Consider the following 20,233-nt stretch of genomic DNA (forward strand, 5'->3'; position numbering starts at 1 on the left):
TCGAGAAGGAGTGTCTCGCGGTAAAATGGGCAGTCGAGTCACTCCGGTACTACCTCCTGGGGCGACACTTCACCCTGGTTACAGATCATGCCCCCTTAGCATGGCTTCACCGGATGAAAGATAGCAACGCCAGAATCACACGGTGGTACTTGGCCTTGCAGCCCTATGCCTTCAGGGTAGTCCACCGAGCAGGAAAGCTGCATCAAAACGCAGACTTTTTCTCTCGGGAAGGCATGGGGGTGTAAGATTTTCGAATGAACCGGTGGTGTCATTCTGAGGGGAAGGATATGTAACAGGGAGAGATCTGTGCTGACTCTGCTGGCGTGTTCACGGGCTGCAGGAAGAGGGCGGCAGTCGCCCAACAGCCGCCTGTGAGTCATGGCAGTGACACGGGGAGGTGGGAAAGGGTGTGTGTGGACTTTCCCCCTCTCTGAATGGCTGGGAGGCGGGTCTTGGGAGTTTGTTGGTCCTATAAAATAATGCTCTGTTGTTTCCTCAGGTCTGCCCACTTAGACGCGCCAAGAGTGCGGAAGCTTTGATTCAGGACCGGGAATCAGCCGGGAGAAAAGAAATTCACAGCGAGAAAGAGAGAGAGCGGGGAACCCTTGGGCAGACCCCGGCGTATTGTAAAAGAGCAGGCTAGATAGCCGACAGAGTAGGACGGTGATTCGGGTCATGCGGGTAGCGGCGACCGGGATAACGCTGCCGAGTGCAGCACCTTTTATTTGTAGTTTTATTACTGTTTTATTTTCCCTTGTTCTTTTCGCCTTCTGTTTTCATTATTATTTCTTTGAGCACCTGCGAGTGCATTTGCTGTTCGTCTACCAGCTGTGGTATTTCCGTGGTGCTGTCTATCATCGTTGATAGGCAGCCCACGGTCAACAGTGCCCTCTGCCGGAGAGAAATAAGAACTGGTCTAAAATAAAACTGGGCACATGTGTGGTGTCTCCAAATACACCTGCCTGTCTCCTGGTCAGTGAATTACCCACACCCCTTCCACAGTGACATATAAAAAAACAAAACAAAAAAATATTTTTACAAATTGAAGTTTACAGTTGAAAATAGCTTGGGTCTAAACTATACAAGACACTGATCTGAAACACACACATTATTGAACCAACATTTCATCCAATGATTTTCAAATATATTTTTTTATACCATGGACTTCGCTAAAAGCATTTAGGATTCTGACAAACTGCATTGTTGACATAACCAACCACATTGCCGGATAAACTTCAAAATAATAGGCAAATATTCTTGCCAGTACTATACACAGAGGGGATATTGGTATGCTATTTCTCCTACTTAGTCTGAACAAGTAGAAACCCAGACAAAATGTACTTTATTAAATAAGTTAATATTTTAAATGTAACACTTTTCTTTACCACTTTAACCTATTTCACAGCAAGGAACTTTGGAAAAACACAGCCCCACTATAATTAATTATACAGTTTCTGCATCTATATAGAAAACAAATCATGTAAAAATGAAATAGTGGCGTATTCAAGACCAGTTTTGGAGTGGTTATTTTTCCTGGACCTTAATATAGGTCTGCAGTGTTGAAAGAGTTAACTTAAAAAACGATTGGCGAGTATGGCTGCACAAGCTTGAATACAGAACACGCAGTCGTTCACTGCACACGTGCCGAGGACAAAGTCCTCTCAAATAATTTTTCATTTCTCACTTACCCATGCTGTTGGTAGAGCTGCACCACATCAATAGCAAGCCAGTGCACATCAAGTTTAAGAAGCCAAACAGCAAAATTTTCCATGACTTTCCATGACTGTAAAAAAAAATAAAATAAATGTGTGTGTGTATGTATGTATGTCTGTGTGTGTGTGTGTGTGTGTGTGTGTGTGTGTGTGTGTGTGTGTGTGTGTATATATATATATATATATATATATATATATATATATATATATATATATATACATATATAACTATTGAGTGCGAACAGCCAATCAGCTTCCAGATTGCTCAGATGCCCGCTGGAACATTGAAGTGCTTAACTCTGAATTAAATTTTAAATCAATCCGTGCATAAATACATGATTTTCCCCTTAACATTCTAATCTACAACTAATCTGACAACATAAAAAGCTACTTAAACATACTTTCTGACAGTGGTCTAGAGACACGCAAAATTATGTGTGTGACAAGTCATCGTAAAGAAGGTTCAATTCGCAGCTACTGGACAGCAATTCAACAGGGAATACACGATTGGTCCACATTTCTGTCATCTGCTGGATCCAAACAACACCCTCCCTCAAAACTGGCAGTTCTTTCCACAACAGCCAATCCCACTCAATAGTATACGGTCTATTCAACAATTGTACATGTCCAGATAAATTATAATAACAAAGAGTAAGACCCCAATATGTTAGCAATAATAATAATAATAATAATAAATAATAATAATAATAATAATAATGATAATAATTTGAAAGCATCGTGAAGTATGCTCAGTTGCCAACAAAATGTGAAAACTTTGCAGGGGGGTGAATACTTCTGCAAACCACTGTAAAAAAAGAGGTAGTTGGGCAATTCAAAACTGTTGACAATGTCTACCTGGCCTTGAATCAGTAATATTGTCTATTACCAGCAATTACGCAGGAAATGAGTGTCTGACTGTCTGAGGAATTATATTAAAATCCACATAATTTCAAGATGTCTACACAATCACAACAGTTCTCTGCTTTAAAAAGAAAAAAAAAGCAACGACTAATACTTTATTGCATTCTAAAATGGGTCTGTAAATAGGATATGGAATAAATCTGTGCACTTTGCCCTTTGGCATCCTTGTGGCTTAAGAGCTGTTACCTTGGCAAGTCGGGAGGTAAGACAAGATCCTTCTCAGAAGTCACATATAGTGATTTAGATTTTATATGAAATGCTAAATGTTGGAAACCAAAAAACAGAATAAACACTTAATGGATAAATACAAATGTACAATCTATTTTGGAGAGGTGCAGAGTAAAATTATTATGATCGCACCTACAATATCAAACAGGGATGCTGACAGATGGAGTACATACAGATTATTCCTAAGCAGGGAGATTATTCCTAAGCAGTGCTGCCTACTGAGACAACCAATAGCCAGTGAATACACTGAAAACAAGGTGAAAGTTTAATTCTTGTCCAATGTTCAATTTGATACAAAAAGCATCATTCATTGCCGTGGCCACATAACGTTAATCGCCATACAAATAGTTAGACTATAGCCGAAGGTTCGATAATTTTAAGTGGTTAATCAGGGATATTTTTAGCTACTAAGACTACTAAAGATAGTGATAAGTGCACTTTGTTTAAACGTTCTTCTAATGAACTCTTTCAGCATTACAGAGCTGAATAGAGGACAAGAGGTCTAGAGAAAAATGACTGTCTTATTTAGTTATCATTACGTATGGTTACTTTGTGTTGAAAATGGTGACATTACTGAAGATCACATGATTGAGTGTTTAAAGAGACATATGGTATTTTTAGACAGCTGTAAGATATTCATTTTTTCATAATTTCCCCTTATGTATTTTAGCTAGGCTATAGCATTTTGACATGTGTTGTGCAATGTAACCTTGTTATCATTTGTGTTGGTTTGCAAAAACAGACATTTTTAAAAAAGACTTAAAGGAATATCTACACTATGTGCATTTTCTTAATTTTTAATTTCATACCTATTTCAAATCCTATTATGAGAGATAACTGTTCTTCATGTTCAAATAAATACTTAATACACTTAAGAGGTAGAAACAACATTTTCTTTTTGATATAACACAATACGGTTTTAGAATTTCAATAATTTCCTGTCTTAAATGTACTTACCCGTCTGTCACCTGTTACCAAGCGGAATTCTTGTACAAACTTGCCGTAGAAAGATCTTTGAGACTTCCGGAATGGATGAATAGTTCCCTTTAAAAAAAAAAAAAAAAAAAACACAAGGTAATAACTACAGTACGTAGTAAAATAAAAAACAATATATAAAATGGGTGGTACTTTAAACTGCAGTCTTATAATGAAAGCAAGTACAGAAAAGCTGTTGACATCATACACAATGCTGCCACCTAGTGATACAATGGGTAAATTTACCTCAGAATTTTTTTCTGCATCTTTCCTGACACTGTATGACATATCACTAAATTAGCCACAATTTGTATAAACTTAAACAAAAACAATCAAAAGCTTTTTTTCTATACAACAATAAGCAACCATAATGTCGTAATCCAATACTATGCAAGCAATATGTTATTTAAAGAGTTCAGTCACTTGTCCAAACACGATTCCTTGCCCATGCTGGTCTGGAAATGGGCCCTCACAGTTTAACACCCTCACATCACATACTGGAGGCCAGGGCTAAAGTTCTTTCCAGTCTGTACTCTTTTCCTTGTATTCCCATATCTTTTTGCTAAAACAGTCCTTGCAAACATATTTGGTTTAACTGTGCCCCTCCCCCCCAAAAATAATAATGCTTGAAATGGAAAGCTTTCTGACTGTTTGGGAATTTGGAGGACACAGAAAGTTCACCACACAAAGGCTTACCAAAACATAGGTGTCTGTCTCTTGCTTTTTTCTATGAAGTGGTACATCTGCAAAGAAGTTAAGACATTCCATAAAAAGTATTAGCTTGACCCACACTTTTTTGTTGTGTTAATCAAAATTGACTTGTAGTCTGAAACATCCTGAAATAATTGTTTTTTTTTCTCAATTATTTACATTTTTGTGTATCTACATTAACTTTTTCTTTTTGATTTTGCACCTTCTGTTACACAGCAGTTTTCCTTTTTTTAAATTCATACACACACACACAGCTATGGCCAAAGGTTTTTGCATCACTCTAAGAATTAACTAATTGTGCTTCATAAAGTCAAATAAAACATGCCGAATAATCTTACATAAACATATGTAATTACATACCTCTTTGTCTCTTTCCATATACTTAATGAAAAAAACGGACCAATTTAAAAATGTAACATTTCAAAATCTAACATGAAATACTGTACTACTATTATGTCTTCCAGTAGACTTTTGCGATACCGTTTTGAAGTTTCTTTGATTACATTATGTTAAATAAAAGACCTAAATAATGTTCATATATTTTTTGTTATGTATTTATTTATTTAGTATGATGTCTCAATCCTACAATTCTAGAAATATTAAATTTTTGGCCATAGCTGTATGTGTGTGTATATATATATATAATATATACCAATATAGATATATATTATATATAATATATATATATATATATATTTTTTTTTTTTTTTTTTTTTTTTTAAAAAGATAATAATACATACATTTTATTATAGTTTGAGAAAATTATTATCAGTTTTTTTTTACCTCGATCTAACATTAGCAAAACAGTACTCTATGTCAAGGACTAACAGCAATCAGACCTACAGCACGGGAAGAGACTAGGTGTCTGGAAATGTTCTTCGTATTTTAGAGTCTAGGTTATTAACAGTCAGTTGGCGTAACACTAACACTACTGGATGCAGCTGATGCTATTAAGTTATACCCCTACAATATTTCTGAAATGGAGACAGACATATTTCTGAATAAATCACTTTTTGGCAAACTATTCGTATTAACAATAAGTTAATACGAACATAACTTAGATGGTAATGGATTTTCAGTTATTCTACTGCTGGTAACAATATAATTAGTCGTACTAGTACACATGTCAGTTGGAACAGAATATGAACGCCAGTCGAGAGGCGTATAAAAAAGTGACATAAGTACCGTACTTCTTTGCTGCTATGAATTTTGGAAGCCTGGACATTTTTGTCGTGTTAAGAGTGCACTGTACTGCTTTACCAAAAGAAAATATGACGTTTTCCCATATAGTTCTACATTTCAGCAGTGAAGGTTACATTCAATGGCAGATCTGGCTTTTCCTTTAGAACTTACAACATCGGTTTTGATCCTACAACAGCCAGGGGCTGTTTGTATCCCTTCTCTTACCAGGCTCTGGAATGTTGATGACATCCAAGGCCACCATGTCCGGTTTATCTAGCGGGATGTTTTTTCTCTCTGTCACCCCAGAAGGAACCACGTCGGGTTTTGGTCCAAACTTTCTGGGGTAGTAATCCCCGACATTAGAATAGGGTAGCCCCGCCGGGTACGTGGAGGAGCTCTCCGACGCCATCTTCAACTTCTCCAACACAACACTACGTCGACAACGGGGAGAGGAAATGGACAATCGGCACCAAAGCATCAAGAACACTAAAGAAGAAGAAGAAAAAAGCGAAGCTAGAAATAGCAATTTGGTATAAGGAGTTCGTGTTTCAGAGTTTCTACTTGTAATGCAACACTATGCACTACAAACACATGTATTAGAAAGGTGTTTTTTTTTCTGTCATGAATACCGTACCGTACACAGAACAGTAAGCATTAAAGGAAATTAATTACATGTGGTTTGTTTTATATGGGTGGGACTCAGCACAACCTCAATACTAACCATTCATTTGACATTCTCCAGTAACTCTTAACATGTTTGTGTTTTATTTTATGTAAATTAATTTTGACAAAATATTCATAAGTGTGAGAGGTTTGTATATTGATTTAAAAAACAAGTTATATAGAATACCCAAGGCTTGATCTGTTCTTTCAGATCATTCAGACTTTTAAACAATATACGAACCATTCAATATTATACTTGTGTGTCTATGGTTAAAATATTTATTTGACAACTAGGCCTATATCTCTGTGAAACTCAACAGGAAATTCGGTACAGCATTATTATTATTATTATTATTATTATTATTATTATTATTATTATTATTTTTGTATTTAAGGCTATCATAACCATACAGTATATAATAAAGCCAATATTTCACTTATATATTAAACTTTATTATTATTTTTAGCTTTCGTGATGAAAATACTACCCTTTATAACCAGCGAGTTAAAAAAAAAAAAAAAAAAAGGAAATATTTACCCAGTGGAATAAAGAACATTTCTGACAGTACTACTGAAAAATCAGCTCCATACACACTACTGAATAGCCCCGAGTGAGGACCACTGCAGCAGTACACAGGACAGTGAATGAAAACTGCTGGAGTGGTCTCGGACCCATTATTAGGCTATTAGATATAAACGTTTGCATTAATTATATCACTGTAAAGTAAGTATGAGAAAATTAAACAATAATTAGCCATAAAGAAAATTAATAATGTACAACTGGGAAATCAGAATATAACAGCGGCAGGGAATGGTCCAGACCACTGTGACGTCACAGCGCTGAGTGGTCCGTCCCACGGGCCACAGAATGCTACAACCCCTACTGCATATGTATGTATGTATGTATGTATGTATATATATATTAGACCTACAGATCAAATCAAATAAGTGGTGGTCATGAACATGTTACAAGTGGTATCTTAAATGACAATGATCACAAGATTTTTCCAGACACATGCTTTAAGCAGCAACCATGATGTGCACTCACCAGCATCAAGTCATGTTATATATATAGTACCGAGGTCCACAACCATGGTAAAAATAAGTTAGATTGTAAATGTATAAGTGGGTCGAATCTGGTGCCCCTGATGACTTTAATGTATCTATGTTTTGTGCGCATTATTATCTGTTGATGCTGTTTATTCTAATGAACCATTCAGGGATTGTAAAGCATTGTATTAAGAGACATACAGATTTTTCAAGTACAAGATTATTGATCAAATCATGACTTCCTGTGCTGTAGATCACACAGTCCGATTGCAGCTAGACCATCTCAGCAACAGGAAGCAGAAATGACTTATTTTCACAGTGCATACATGTTCCAAATTGAACGAAAAAAAATGTTAAATAACCAAAAGATTTTCAACAGAAGAAAATATTGTCCAGTGATAATATTGCTAGTGCTAATAAAAAATGGAGAGAACCCCCTAGTTAGCACTCCTTTACCACTGTATTTATTGTTTCTTTTATTTGAAATACAGGCACTGTTGGAGACTGGAAGAATACTTTGACAGTTGCTAAAGCAAGCACTTTGATGAGGTATTCCAGCAGAAAATGAAAGGCCTGCCTCTGAAGTTTGTCTAGGATATTAACCAAGAGGCTACTGGTTTAGTAATTCTGAAGCAACACAGAGTCTATTTAAAAAATTTTAAAACCCTTTCTACTGTATTTGAATACTAATTAGCAAGTCCTGTTAATGAGCAAAACCGGGTTTTAAACACATAGTTGCCCACACAGAACATGCCTCTCGTTGACCATCAGAGATGACACTGACAAACAAAGTACAATAACAGTTTCTAATCAATGACATTTCGATGGTGTTTAACTTTTGAATTTCAATATTATAACATGCCAATTATAGTCATTTTAATATGAAAGATGCTATAGTTTTACAATTTCTAACAAACTCCACATCTGCAAATGTAAATTATTAAATAATGCAACCAGTTATGTCACTTTTGCTATGCTGATATTTAAATAATTGCTATTATCAACATAACAAATAAAAAGTCTGAGAAAACACTGCTACTAACAGGCTAGTTTCTCTCATTTTAGTAACATTTTTAGAAACTGAGTGAACTCAAGGTCAATTTGTGGGGAGGTGAGGAGACCGTTCTGTAGAACATTTAGCAATGAAGCCTGTGCAGCATTGCCTCTCATAAAAGCCTTGATTGGGGAGTCTTTTGGAAGCAACGTACACTGAAACAGTACGGTAACATCAAATAGTGATCTAAGCAAAAACATCAGTAGAGGTTAAAACAGAATACTCACAAACGGGAACTAAACCAGTACGAAATTAAATATTTTGAAAATGTACGGGATATAAAATATACTTTATGGTCAACATATTGTTTTTCATTTATAGTAAGTGACTTTGAATACATTTTAGTATTGAAATCTATGGGGTTTGAGAAGTTACTTTGAAAAAACATATATGCACTACAAAATAGAAACATATATAGGAAACATGGTACAATTTTAATAGATGCCTGGTACCCCCATTACGGACACATGAACACATGAGCTAGTCATGTCATCACCAGCTAGTTGTCAACAAGCATAGTATAATAAAAAAGATCTACCCACTTTTTATTTTGTATTATATATATATATATATATATATATATATATATATATATATATATATATATATATTATATATATATAAATATGTTTTTATATTTGAAAATTTCTAAAATGACAAAAAGGTTTTACTGTTGCCAAAGTATAAAAGGATTAAACATATATTAATATAAATAAAAATATAATTATAACGTAGCAACAATTATGGTAGACTTTATGATGTTTGTCATGTAAATCATAAAAGTATAGTATATACGGTAGGTACATTTTGCAGCAGGACCTCCCATCCATGCAATTCTTACTTTGCGTCAGAAGAAGGAGCTCCGAGTCCTAGTACGTTTGAATAGAGGTATATATAGGTATTTTTCAATATGATTTAGTCTGGTTTATTAATAATAATAATAATAATAATAATAATAATAATAATAATAATAATAATAATACAACTAAATAGTTGTTTCAAAAGTAAGATTTAGTTCACACACAATATATCATATTCATTGAATAATATATAATATTAAAATATATAACTGTGATTGATGACTACGACCCTATCTCACAAATAAAAGTTCTTATAACGCGAAAGTGTTTTGTGACAAAAAAGTTTAAAAAATGGGTTTAGTTTGCAAGGCCGTAAGGTAGACGACTACAGAAACATCTCTTTACGAATAGCGACAGTAAATACTGTTGTCGTTAAACTATCCCCAAGCTTGTTCGTCAGAACCGAGAGGAGGCGGCCGGCCCGCAGCAATCCATGAGGAGATACTGGAAGTGGTTGATTGTCTTCCTGAGGAGGGCAGGAGGCTATTCCTCCAGTGATCTGAAACTCCCCTCTCTCTCTTGCTCGTTTTCTCTGTGTCTGTCAGGGTGGATCAATGCGAGCGTCTCAGTTTCATAGGATCTCCCATTCTGTCTCTCTTTCGGCAGTGCTTGCTTGCAATACCTAGGGGGGCACATTTCAACCTCGTTTAGGTCCCTTGTCTCACATTGGGCCCTTAGCGCAGTATGTGGTAGTGGAAGAGACTGGGGTTCGACTGGTCGGGCTCGAAATGTCGCTGGAGGTGTAGAAGATAGAAAAAAAATCACCCCCTTTGACCCGCCCCCCCTTTCGTTCCCAAGCTTGTTGCTTTGCGAAGCGGCCTAAAAACACAAAATGTCGACCAGAACGCCATTGCCCACTGTGAATGAGCGCGATACTGAAAATGTAAGTATTGCAAGATTTTTTGTTAATTTTACCACCACAGTTATTTGATTTGAACTAGTATTATGGTGTTGAGCGCCGTGTGCATGTTAAAATTACCGATGTCGACGTTGTATTTACAGTGAAGATTGTTGTAGAATTATTGGCGAGGCGGTGAAACCGAGGAAAATATTGCTATGGATTTGTTTCACTTTTAACATGTTATTTCTAATTGATTGGGGGAAAAACCCGAATATCTAAAAGTAGCCTACTCGTGTGCATTAAAAAATTGTCATTATTATTGTTGTAATTATTATTCATAGTAATAGCTGGTCGCGTTTGGGTGTTACTACTGGTCCCAGTTACTGTTCGCTTTTATTCTGATTTATTATGTAGGACTGTACACAACGTTTGTTAATGGTGTGTACTGGAATCGTGTGTGAACTGGTAATTGAAAGGTGTTTCACCGGTGCTAAAAGCTAACAGTGTCTTGCACGCTGTTTTTTCAGTGAAGCACATAGTGTTTTTGTGCCCTACTTATGTGGCACTAAAATACAAAGAGGCGACAACGTAGTGCTGATTTTTATAAATTGCTGTACAGTCGTCAGAAACATGCACATTAGAAACTATCGAAATCGGCATAATATTATAATTGTAGGACTACATCAATATGCATGTGCAAAGCCTAACGAATGGAAAAAAACTCTGTTACGGAATGTGGCCTCTACTCGTAACCCACATTAGGGAGATTATAAGGTCGTTTATTTTTTTTCTGATCACTTTTTTAATAAAGTAAAATTGTAACTGGATAGTCAGGCTTGTTTTTTATGTACTATTATAAAGCAATGCTCTGAAATAAATAGCGTGTCAAATCGCAGCACAGTAATGTTATTGCCAGTCTGAAGCTTCTCCCGTTAAGTAGAGCAATGACTCATTCATACGGTATTAGGAGGAATGTAAAACCAACTGAATAAATAGATTCTGATACATTGTTGATTGCGTGTGAGTGCACAGAGCCAGAGCCAGTGGCACAGTGTTTGATGCTGGTGCAGACTTGATGTTTAGAAGCAGGATGACTGTGCATTATACACTGCAACTCGCTTTTTGTTTAAATATGTATGTAAACCTGTATTGCAACTACTGAAATGTGTACAATATCATTATACTACATATAAAGACATTTGTTTGACTGCAGAATTGTATGTGTTGCTGAAATCTCTCTCCTCATGAAAGTTAAAAGAAAACTTAAAATATTTGAGTTTGACAGGTTTTCCGTCAGAGGTTCATGCAGAGCCAGTACTGGAGGGAGGGAGAGGGGAAGGGGAGGAGAGAGGGGAAAGGAGAGGAGGAGGGGAAGGAGAATAGATGGGAATGTGGGGGGGGGCAGGAGAGGTAGGAGGAAAGGGTAGGGGGGAAGGGAGGAGGTTGGTGGTTAGGTAGCTATATTTATTTAATTTTACTTTCCTCATTATCCATGAATGGACAGGTTGTAAGTTTTCTAACTGAAGTAAGTAGCAGTTAAACCTAGTAGGCTGTAGATAGATAGTTATTCTTGGACTCCTGTGATCCCTACTGGAATTAAGCCAAGGGGACTGGGTACTATCAGATAGACAACTTCCTGAGTTGCTCCCTGCAGTATTTCACATACTGTGGAAATTAATTGTGAAAATGCTTCAGAATTAGTCTTTTTTTCATTTTTTGCTTCAAGGCTTCCAGTCTAATTTCAACTCCCAGCCCCATATAAAGCGGTGTGATGTCAAGCGTTTTTATATCTGTGACATTGTAATTAAAATTCCCTCTCTGTTGCATGTGTGTGTATGCGCGGTACCTGTTCTGTACTGTTTCTGAAATCTTTATGAAATTAGTCAAAAAGGGGGATGCCGCCCTACACCCTTTTAATATTCTACTCGGGTGTGCACAGCATTTTGTACAGTGATTCGTTATTATGAGAAACCAATCGGACCATGTACCACCTGCTTTATGTAGTTTTAGGTGCTATTGTTCATCCTAGCATTCTGGTGTGGAGAACAGTAAACAGTAAATCTCATCTGTGCCCTTAGGGGGTTGGTTTGCCTGAAAAGTAGCATACTTATTTTTCTGGTAATAAAGAGTAATTAGTTAAAATCTGTATTTTAGTGCATCTTCATCTGTTAATTGCTACATGCAGTTTTAAGGCGGGTGTCCCAGAAGTTTGTGTTTTCAGTTGGGGTTATGATGTCATCGGATTGTACTGCCCAGTCATCAATGAGGCAGAGCAGGGCAGTGCACTACCAATCTGCTGTTTACACCTGGTATGGTTTTACTGCTCTTGCCCAAATTGTTTTTCAAATGTCATTAGTGGGGTTGGCAGTGAATACTAAAATGAATTTGTCTTATGACTCATTCATTAAAAATGAACTCGGAGGTATAAAATGAAACTGATACAACAGGTACAGATCACATTGGCTGAAAACCGGCGGGGCCGCCCCCTGGCCAAATCACCGTATATATTTATATATATATATATAGTATAAGTATCTATATTAGATATATATATTGGGTGTGTATACACATATCGTATATATTATATACATATATATATATATCTATATATATATTATATATATATATATATATATATATTATATATATATATATATATAGTATATACATATATATATATATATATAATATATATATATATATATATATATATATATATATATATATATATATATATATATATATATATATATATATATATATATATATATATATCCCTTTCATTCAGGCAATACAGCATATAGGGGATCAGGTGATGCTGCATATAATACCCTGGTTTAGAAACCCTGCCTCTCCGGACGGCGGCTGACACCACTCTTGGGCAAATACGGGTAGTGGACTGAAGTGCATTAACTCTTTCCCAAAATTGCCACTGCCTGCTGTATCCGTCTGTGAGACAGAAGGGGAAGGTTACAGTCTCACGAGAAAAAGAAAGCAGCACTGTCTTTCACAACAAGCGCAACCCATGTTAGAGTCGGTGTTTATGCAAATTACAACCCACTACTCTCAAAAAACAAGCCCAATTCTGCTTATTGCAAGCGGGCTTGGTAACTGTGAAGGTTACCTCTGCCGCCAGAGATTCTTTCCTTTATTTTAAGTTGTGTTTGATTTACTGTTGTGTTAAATATTAATAATGCAAACAAATAAAACAAAGTCAGTGTGTTAATTTGCAATTTTATTTGGTCAGTTCTGAGAGGGCATCAACAACTTGTTGGATGTTGTTGGAGTTATGTGCTCGCTAAACGTTAAGTGGGAATTACCTGTTGTAATTTTGGTTTATCTTGCTTGATCTGCGTTGGGTGCGGGTGTGTTAGGCTGCGTTTTGAAGCTGGACTTGATTACTGTGCCGTTTAGTAACAAATTCAAGTAACCAGATATTTTCATGGTATCTTTCCCCTTGCCATCTGTCTTTCTGCTCCAGTAATTAATATTAACCCTAAACTGTCTTTTTATTAACTAACTAAATGAAACCCAACAATGTAAAACTAAACTGTAATTTCTTGAAGTGCATCTTTCTCCAACAGTCCCTTTTCAAACTATTTCAAAAGATGCTCTTTCCTTCATAAACAACACTTGATATCTCTACCTGTTTCATTGCTTTACACTACTTCAACTAGAAACTAAAGAAAGAAATGAGAAAAAAGAAAAATAATCTAAAGGTTATTTCTGAGCAGCAGCATTGTTTCAAAGCTATCAGTTATCTTCCCAAACTGTATTGGTCGTCTGCACAGCTAAAAACATTCTTTATAAGCATTTTTTATAGCACTTTCTATTGCTAACCCATTCTTACAAATAATATTAACATTAATTTCCCTCCATTCATTTTAGACATATTCAACACTACAGTGAATCATTCAAATGTCACATTATTTTCAAAAAATGTCCATGGTGGGTGATCTCGTAGTCAGGCATTTGTTTTTCCAACAGAACAGCAGTTTCGATGGTACTGTTGTCTGAGAGTAAAGGTTCTGATCATGTGATTATCTGAATGTTCCATTGTTGGTTCCACCCATGTTCCAGTACTTGAGTCTCCCATCAGAATCAGGAACCACTTCATTTAAGAACCTAGAAGAAAATCAAATGCAGTATTAATTCTTTTGATAATATCCGATTTCAATTGGACTTTAAATGGAGTCCTTCACTCCTTTTTTTTTTTTTTTTTTTTTGCATAATCTTTCTCTTAACAGAAAAAACAAAAAATGATCGCTGCTTTAGCTTTAATGATCTGTTTCACTTTTAAAAAGGCTATTTATTCTCACAACCTCAATTGAGGCAGAAGTGTGATGTTTCCTTTTTGTTTATCTTATCACAAAACTACTATTTCTGAGGATATCACCCAGAATCGAAAAATAAACTTTCTAAAAGTAAAATGTGAACCCCTTCACCATGTGTTTTTTTTTTTTTTTTTTTTAAACGCTTCAAATGAGTATAAAACAAATTTAAACAATTGCTGCAATCCTTCCTGTCCCACATGATCTTGTAATTTGCCTATTTTTAATTTCTGGGAGTTTATTTTCGAAATCCCAATTTGTTTTCCCAATTCTATCATTGTCTGCTGCTACCCTTTTGAGTTTTATTGCAGGCTAGCAGTATACAAACAATGGCTTTATCAAATAAATAAACAAACAAACAAATGAGTACACTACCTGTGCCCATTTAAATCTCAATAGCATTTTTCGTTTTTTTTTCCCTGAAATTGATTAACAGAATTACATATGTAAATGGAAGTGAGACTCTTATTGCATAGCGTTTTTCTTCTTTGCATAGCAGTCAGTTCTCTGCCAGTATTAGTTAATCCAATAGTTTGTGGTTTAATTAGTCTTAAAACACAAACAACAACAAAAAACAAGCAACACATAAAGTGGTGTAAATACCGGTGTCAGTAAAAGTAATGAATTAGGTTTGTTCCATTGTACTCACCCTAACTAGTGTACTTGAATAGGGAAGCTGTTGCTCTCAATGGTGCATAGTGGAGGCACAAGCAATATCAGGTGGGTCAGAATGTATAATAGTTAAAGTCGAATCTGTATCAGCCACACTAGACTGGCCTAGTGTGGTTGATACAGCCTATAGACCGACCAAAACAATCTCCTTGTAAATGTGACACCTCGTTAAAGGCCCAACACCTTCATTGTGGGGCTGAATAGTGAAAAGGATTCATCAAACCTGCCTGTGTCCCCTGAATGCTGTTTGCCTGCATCCCCTGGAGCAATACAATTAGCTCTGCATGTGATGGAACAGTAGGAGTTCTTGCACACTGGTGCTGCATCTGCCCTGACTGAAACTGTCTGTCTGCCTGCTTCGGTCCTCTTGCCTGCTTACCTCCTCCTCTCGAATAACATTGCTGTTTAGTGTGTCCAAGTCGCTTACAGTTAGTACACATAGGACTTATATAATCTTTCTGCATATATTTTGGTTTATAACAATTAAAACAGTTGTCCATAATGTGACCTTCATTGGTGACTACTGGAGACACTTTCATTTTAACTGCATTTGGAGGGAGCGTATCTGCTACCGATTCTCTCCAAGTGATAAAGCATTCATGAATATCCCGACCCACGTTTGCGGTGAGAGGATCTCTCTGTAAGTCTCGTAATGTCAAAAGAAAATGTTGACAGGTGGGAGTAACGCAATATTTATATTTATTAATAACCAAGCCCCAGAATGTAACATTGTGCCCTGTGAATTAAACTCAGTAGGGTGTTGATCTTCCTTTGGCGTACATTCTAGAATTTTGCTAATGTCTGCTGTGACACAGTATCCTACAGCTTGGCACATTAATTCTAAGCGTCTCTCATGCACTGGCCAGACAATTGGATCATTAACATTAGGCTGTGGAGGGGGTGTAACAAGATCTATTAGAACAGGAACATCCTGCCGCAGTATTGCTTCTAACAATTTACATCATCTTGATCAGTCAAAGCATTTGATCGCTGTAAGGAGCGAACCCTGTCAACTAACTATGTCGGATCCCCAACACCGTCCAATTTTGGCAAATGTTGCTGCAAAATGTTTAGTTCTGATAGTCAAGTCATCGGCTGATCAGCGTAATTGTATGTGGTTGGACCCGGACCATCTGCAGTACTCATTGTCCTTACTCTTCTGTAACAGTGGAAGCAACTTGTTTTTGTACTACTGTTGTCAGTTTATTCCACTTTGGGGAACCTGAAAACAGTTGCTGACCATGTCTATGTTTTACTCTTTCAGCTGTATTACCAAGAGAACTTTTAAGTCCTCCTGTATGCTGATCAGTATCTACCAGCTGTTCATCTTCCTCCTCTTCCTCATCCGCTGCAGCCATAACTGGCTGTTGCTGTACCACTTGCCTGTTCCTGTACCCCCACGTAGTTCCTCTGTGTCACTGTCTGTGTCTGTCATTTCCTCTGACTCGCTCTGCTCAGAATGCTGTGATAACCCCAACGCTGCAACTCTCCTCTGCATTGCCTCATTCTTTTGTTTTTTCTTTTTCAGTTTTTTCTTTTGTTTGCCTCAGTTCTTGCACAACAGTTCTATTTTTGTTTTCCCCTGAAACATTCCATAGTTCCAGACGTGCTATCTGAATGTCATTCAGTCGTTTCTGAGTTTTACCCAATTCTAACGAGGCAGAATTTAATCTATCCCGCAACTCTGTATTTCTCGTCTATTCATTATTGATTCACTTTGCAAATTTTTTATTTGACATTGCAATTCAGGTATTTGATCTACTTTGCCCTTTTAAATATTTAATAGTTTGAATCATTGCTATCACACAATTTTCTTGTTTTGTTTTCTTCCTTTTTTCCCTTTGATTGCACACATCACATGCGTTAAAAGTACATTCATAAACATCTGCATCCTCTGAGAGAATGTACAGGCTCTCTGCACAATGCTTTGTCACACTTTCTGCTGCCCAGGGCCTCCAGCTTTTGGCTTCCTCCATTTTTCAATTACACTCTGTAATTAGGATTATTTTATCACTCTTTTACAACGACCAAAGCACTGTTAAAAATAGAAATCGTACTTATTTTTGGCAAAGGTCTGTGAACTTTCTCAGCGGCTGTTTAGAAATCGTATCCCAAAGAATTCCCAAAATATCTCTGTCACATTAAAATGCTACACAATTTTTTTAACAGCTGTTATACTATATTATATCAACAATAATCGCATACTTACAGACGTATGTGGTTCGTTCCGCGTAGTCTGTTCCAGATTTATCTTTTCGTCGGATGTTTCTTGCTGCAAAAGTTTATTCAGCTGTCATCCCGTCCAGTTTCGAGCCACTGAATTTCGTTCACTCCAGTTTGCTTTAAACAAATTCCCCAATCTTTTTTTTTTTTTTCTTAAATAAATATGGTAAGAAAAGCAGTCCTTGTTTAGTTGGCTCGCAGTGTTTTAAAAATAAAAGATTAGTTAGAAGTTAATGTTCTTTTTTTCCTTCATGCATCCGTTAGTATACATAATTATTGTGATTCCGAACTCCGTTGTGGATTTCAACAAAGATATTTTATTCAATACAGTTAAACAGATGGGTATTCCATTTTCCCTAAGCACAGGTCATAACAGAATCAAAGATCGAATACACATGTGCACTTTGTTATACCATTTATTAACCAATCAGAAAAAGACATTCCCCTTTAATGACCTTTAACCAACCAGAAAAGACAATGACATACTGATGCAAGTTTTACAAGCCTCCTATGAACCAGTAATATTATTGATCACGTGAGTCCACTTTCGTTTTATTACATTAAGTGATTGTAACATCAAAGCATGTTTGATGTTCCTCTCAGAAACAATAAAGTTTAAAGGAAGGAAGGAAAGAGATTGTTTAAACTTTTGAAGGTTTTAGTCCCCCAAAATGATCTGTGACAAACCACAGGGTCCCCTTTTAAATTGCTATTTGGTGCACTTCAAAGCTTCCTCCTTACTATCTGTCTTTCTGCTCCAGTAATTAATATTAAACCCAAATTGTCTTTTTACTAACTAACTAAATGAAACCCAACAATCTAAAACTAAACTAAATTCTGTTTTCGTAAAGTTCATGTTTCTCCAACAGACCACCCCTAAGTAACGTGAATGGGACAACCAAGAAGAAGCTGGGAGGTGGGAAAGTAATTAAAATACAAAAAAAAAAAAAATGTAGCCTAAAATCGTTTTGAAAATCAAACTATAAAATTACCTTGACAAACTGTTTTCTTGGTACTCTGTACAGATGTTTTACCAGTACGCAGAAATAGCCCTTTCACCCTTTGCAGGAACACATTTTCAGAAACTCGCTCATATCACTAACACGCCTGTATGTAGACATTATTCTTGAAAATGTTTCTTTGGTATGGCTTATCCCAAAAGGTTGAGATGCAATGTTGGGTGTATTTACAAAGATACATATTCAATATAGAACACAGTAAAACATTGCAGTCCAAAACACGGGAAGCACCTTCTTCAGAAACAGGAACCATTTATTAAATACCAGCATCCGAGTTAGTTCTGCCTGCTACGGACGTGTTTTGGAGAGTGATTTAATTCAACTCTGCAGGCAGTGTTCTGCAGCGCTCAGTGCTGTGCTGTGGAAATCACAGGGGTTTCAGTTTGTTGACTTTCAGATTTGCAATGTTTTTTAATTTGTACTGTATGAATACTAGTTCACTTTGACCTGGTTAATCCAATGTTTTTCATTTGTCAAAATTGAAATATGACATATTTCAGATATTAATGTTGCAAATACATCATTGCGAATCATATTTGTTTAAGATAAATAAGGATGCATTTTAAAAAAAACATTTTAAAAAGCTGTTTAGTGTCTAAACGCATGTACCATGATAATATTAATATTGCACAAAAAACTCAATTTATGTAGGAGTTTTAAAGCTAAAACTCTGACTGGTTTCACTTAACTGTTAATTAGTTGCCACATCTATTTTGTTATTTTCTGAATTACATCAAGATTACAATTATAGCAGATTTGTTATTTAATAAGAGACTCATCTCTCTATTTTTTCCCTCGACTACACAAATTGCTTTATTTGCAGCAGACTTTTTACAGCAATATGTTTTCACAGTGTAGAAAACAATTTATTGGCAGTCATTAAGTGAGTATAAATAAATAAGAAAGTAAGTCGCAGTTAGTTAAATTAATTTTTTTGTTATTAAATCACATCACTAAAATCTGAGGAAATAAACCAGAACAAACATGTTTCATATTTTATGGAAATCAAAGAAGACAAAAAAAACCCACATACAATAAAGCAAAGAGAATTCACTTTTTTTTTTTTTTTTTTTTTTTGAGGAATTAATGTTACTACACCGTGTACAAAAACTTGCGTATTTCCATATATTATTACAATTGCATCTTTCAGGACCTGCAACATAGGGTGTAAGCAAGGTCCTAATTGTTTTTCTCTGACCTTTCACATTGGAGTAACAGAACAACACTTTGCTTTGAGCTTGCTAATATGCACACTCACAGGAAATAGTACTTGTTTAAAGTATTTTTATCAACGTGATGGTCCGTTTTTTTGCCTGGGTCCTAGCTGTTGGTTGATAACATACACATTGGACAACACCCACAGATACACACGCAAACACAGACACATGTGAGGATTAGCACCTAGTTATTTGCAGGAGTTACTGACCATGTATCTTCCAAACCGCACTCTGAGATCACAGGATGCGGGGCTGCTGGTTATTTCTAGGGTCAGCAAAAGCAACACGGGAGGTAGGTCTTTTTTTTTTGTAGCGCTCCAAAATTATGGAATGCTCTGCCTTTGTTTGTCAGGGAAGCTGGGACCATTTACATTTTAAGTCAAGACTAAAAACACACCTGGAAGGGACTATTTAATGTCAACCTGCATGAAAATGTGTTATGCAGGAGATTAGGTTCAGAAGTGCTGTTCATAAGCATTATTTTAAGAAACAGTAGCAGTGAACAGTAGCTGTTAGCTTAACAGTTTGGGGCTTCTGTTGGTGCACAGGACTGACGGACGACAATTGCATTGTG

The 20,233-nt window shown here is 36.1% G+C and overlaps 2 protein-coding genes across 14 annotated transcripts in view; one reads left to right on the forward strand and one right to left on the reverse strand.

Annotated features, from left to right (window-relative positions):
• slc30a6 (solute carrier family 30 member 6) overlaps positions 1-6,176 on the reverse strand; it is a 38,703-nt gene extending 32,527 nt beyond the window's left edge. The window contains exons 1-4 of the mRNA XM_041251000.1: positions 5,955-6,176; positions 4,533-4,579; positions 3,819-3,905; positions 1,689-1,773 (exon numbers count right to left, since the gene is read on the reverse strand). Of these exons, the coding sequence (XP_041106934.1) occupies positions 1,689-1,773; positions 3,819-3,905; positions 4,533-4,579; positions 5,955-6,138 (403 nt within the window). The 5' untranslated portion in view covers positions 6,139-6,176. The remainder of the gene's footprint in view (positions 1-1,688; positions 1,774-3,818; positions 3,906-4,532; positions 4,580-5,954) is intronic.
• Positions 6,177-9,831: 3,655 nt separating this feature from the next.
• Positions 9,832-20,233, forward strand: part of LOC121316157 (serine/threonine-protein kinase MARK1) — an 85,551-nt gene continuing 75,149 nt past the window's right edge. For 2 of the 13 annotated variants that reach the window (XM_041251002.1, XM_041251005.1), the window contains exon 1: positions 9,834-10,239. In XM_041251002.1, coding sequence (XP_041106936.1) covers positions 10,189-10,239 — 51 coding nt within the window. In that variant the 5' untranslated portion in view covers positions 9,834-10,188. Of the gene's footprint in view, positions 10,240-20,233 lie in introns of all 13 variants that reach the window. The other 11 variants (XM_041251001.1, XM_041251003.1, XM_041251009.1 and 8 more) reach the window with 7 other exon arrangements.

Source organism: Polyodon spathula, chromosome 5 (genome assembly GCF_017654505.1).
Source record: "Polyodon spathula isolate WHYD16114869_AA chromosome 5, ASM1765450v1, whole genome shotgun sequence".
Classification (NCBI taxonomy): domain Eukaryota; kingdom Metazoa; phylum Chordata; class Actinopteri; order Acipenseriformes; family Polyodontidae; genus Polyodon; species Polyodon spathula.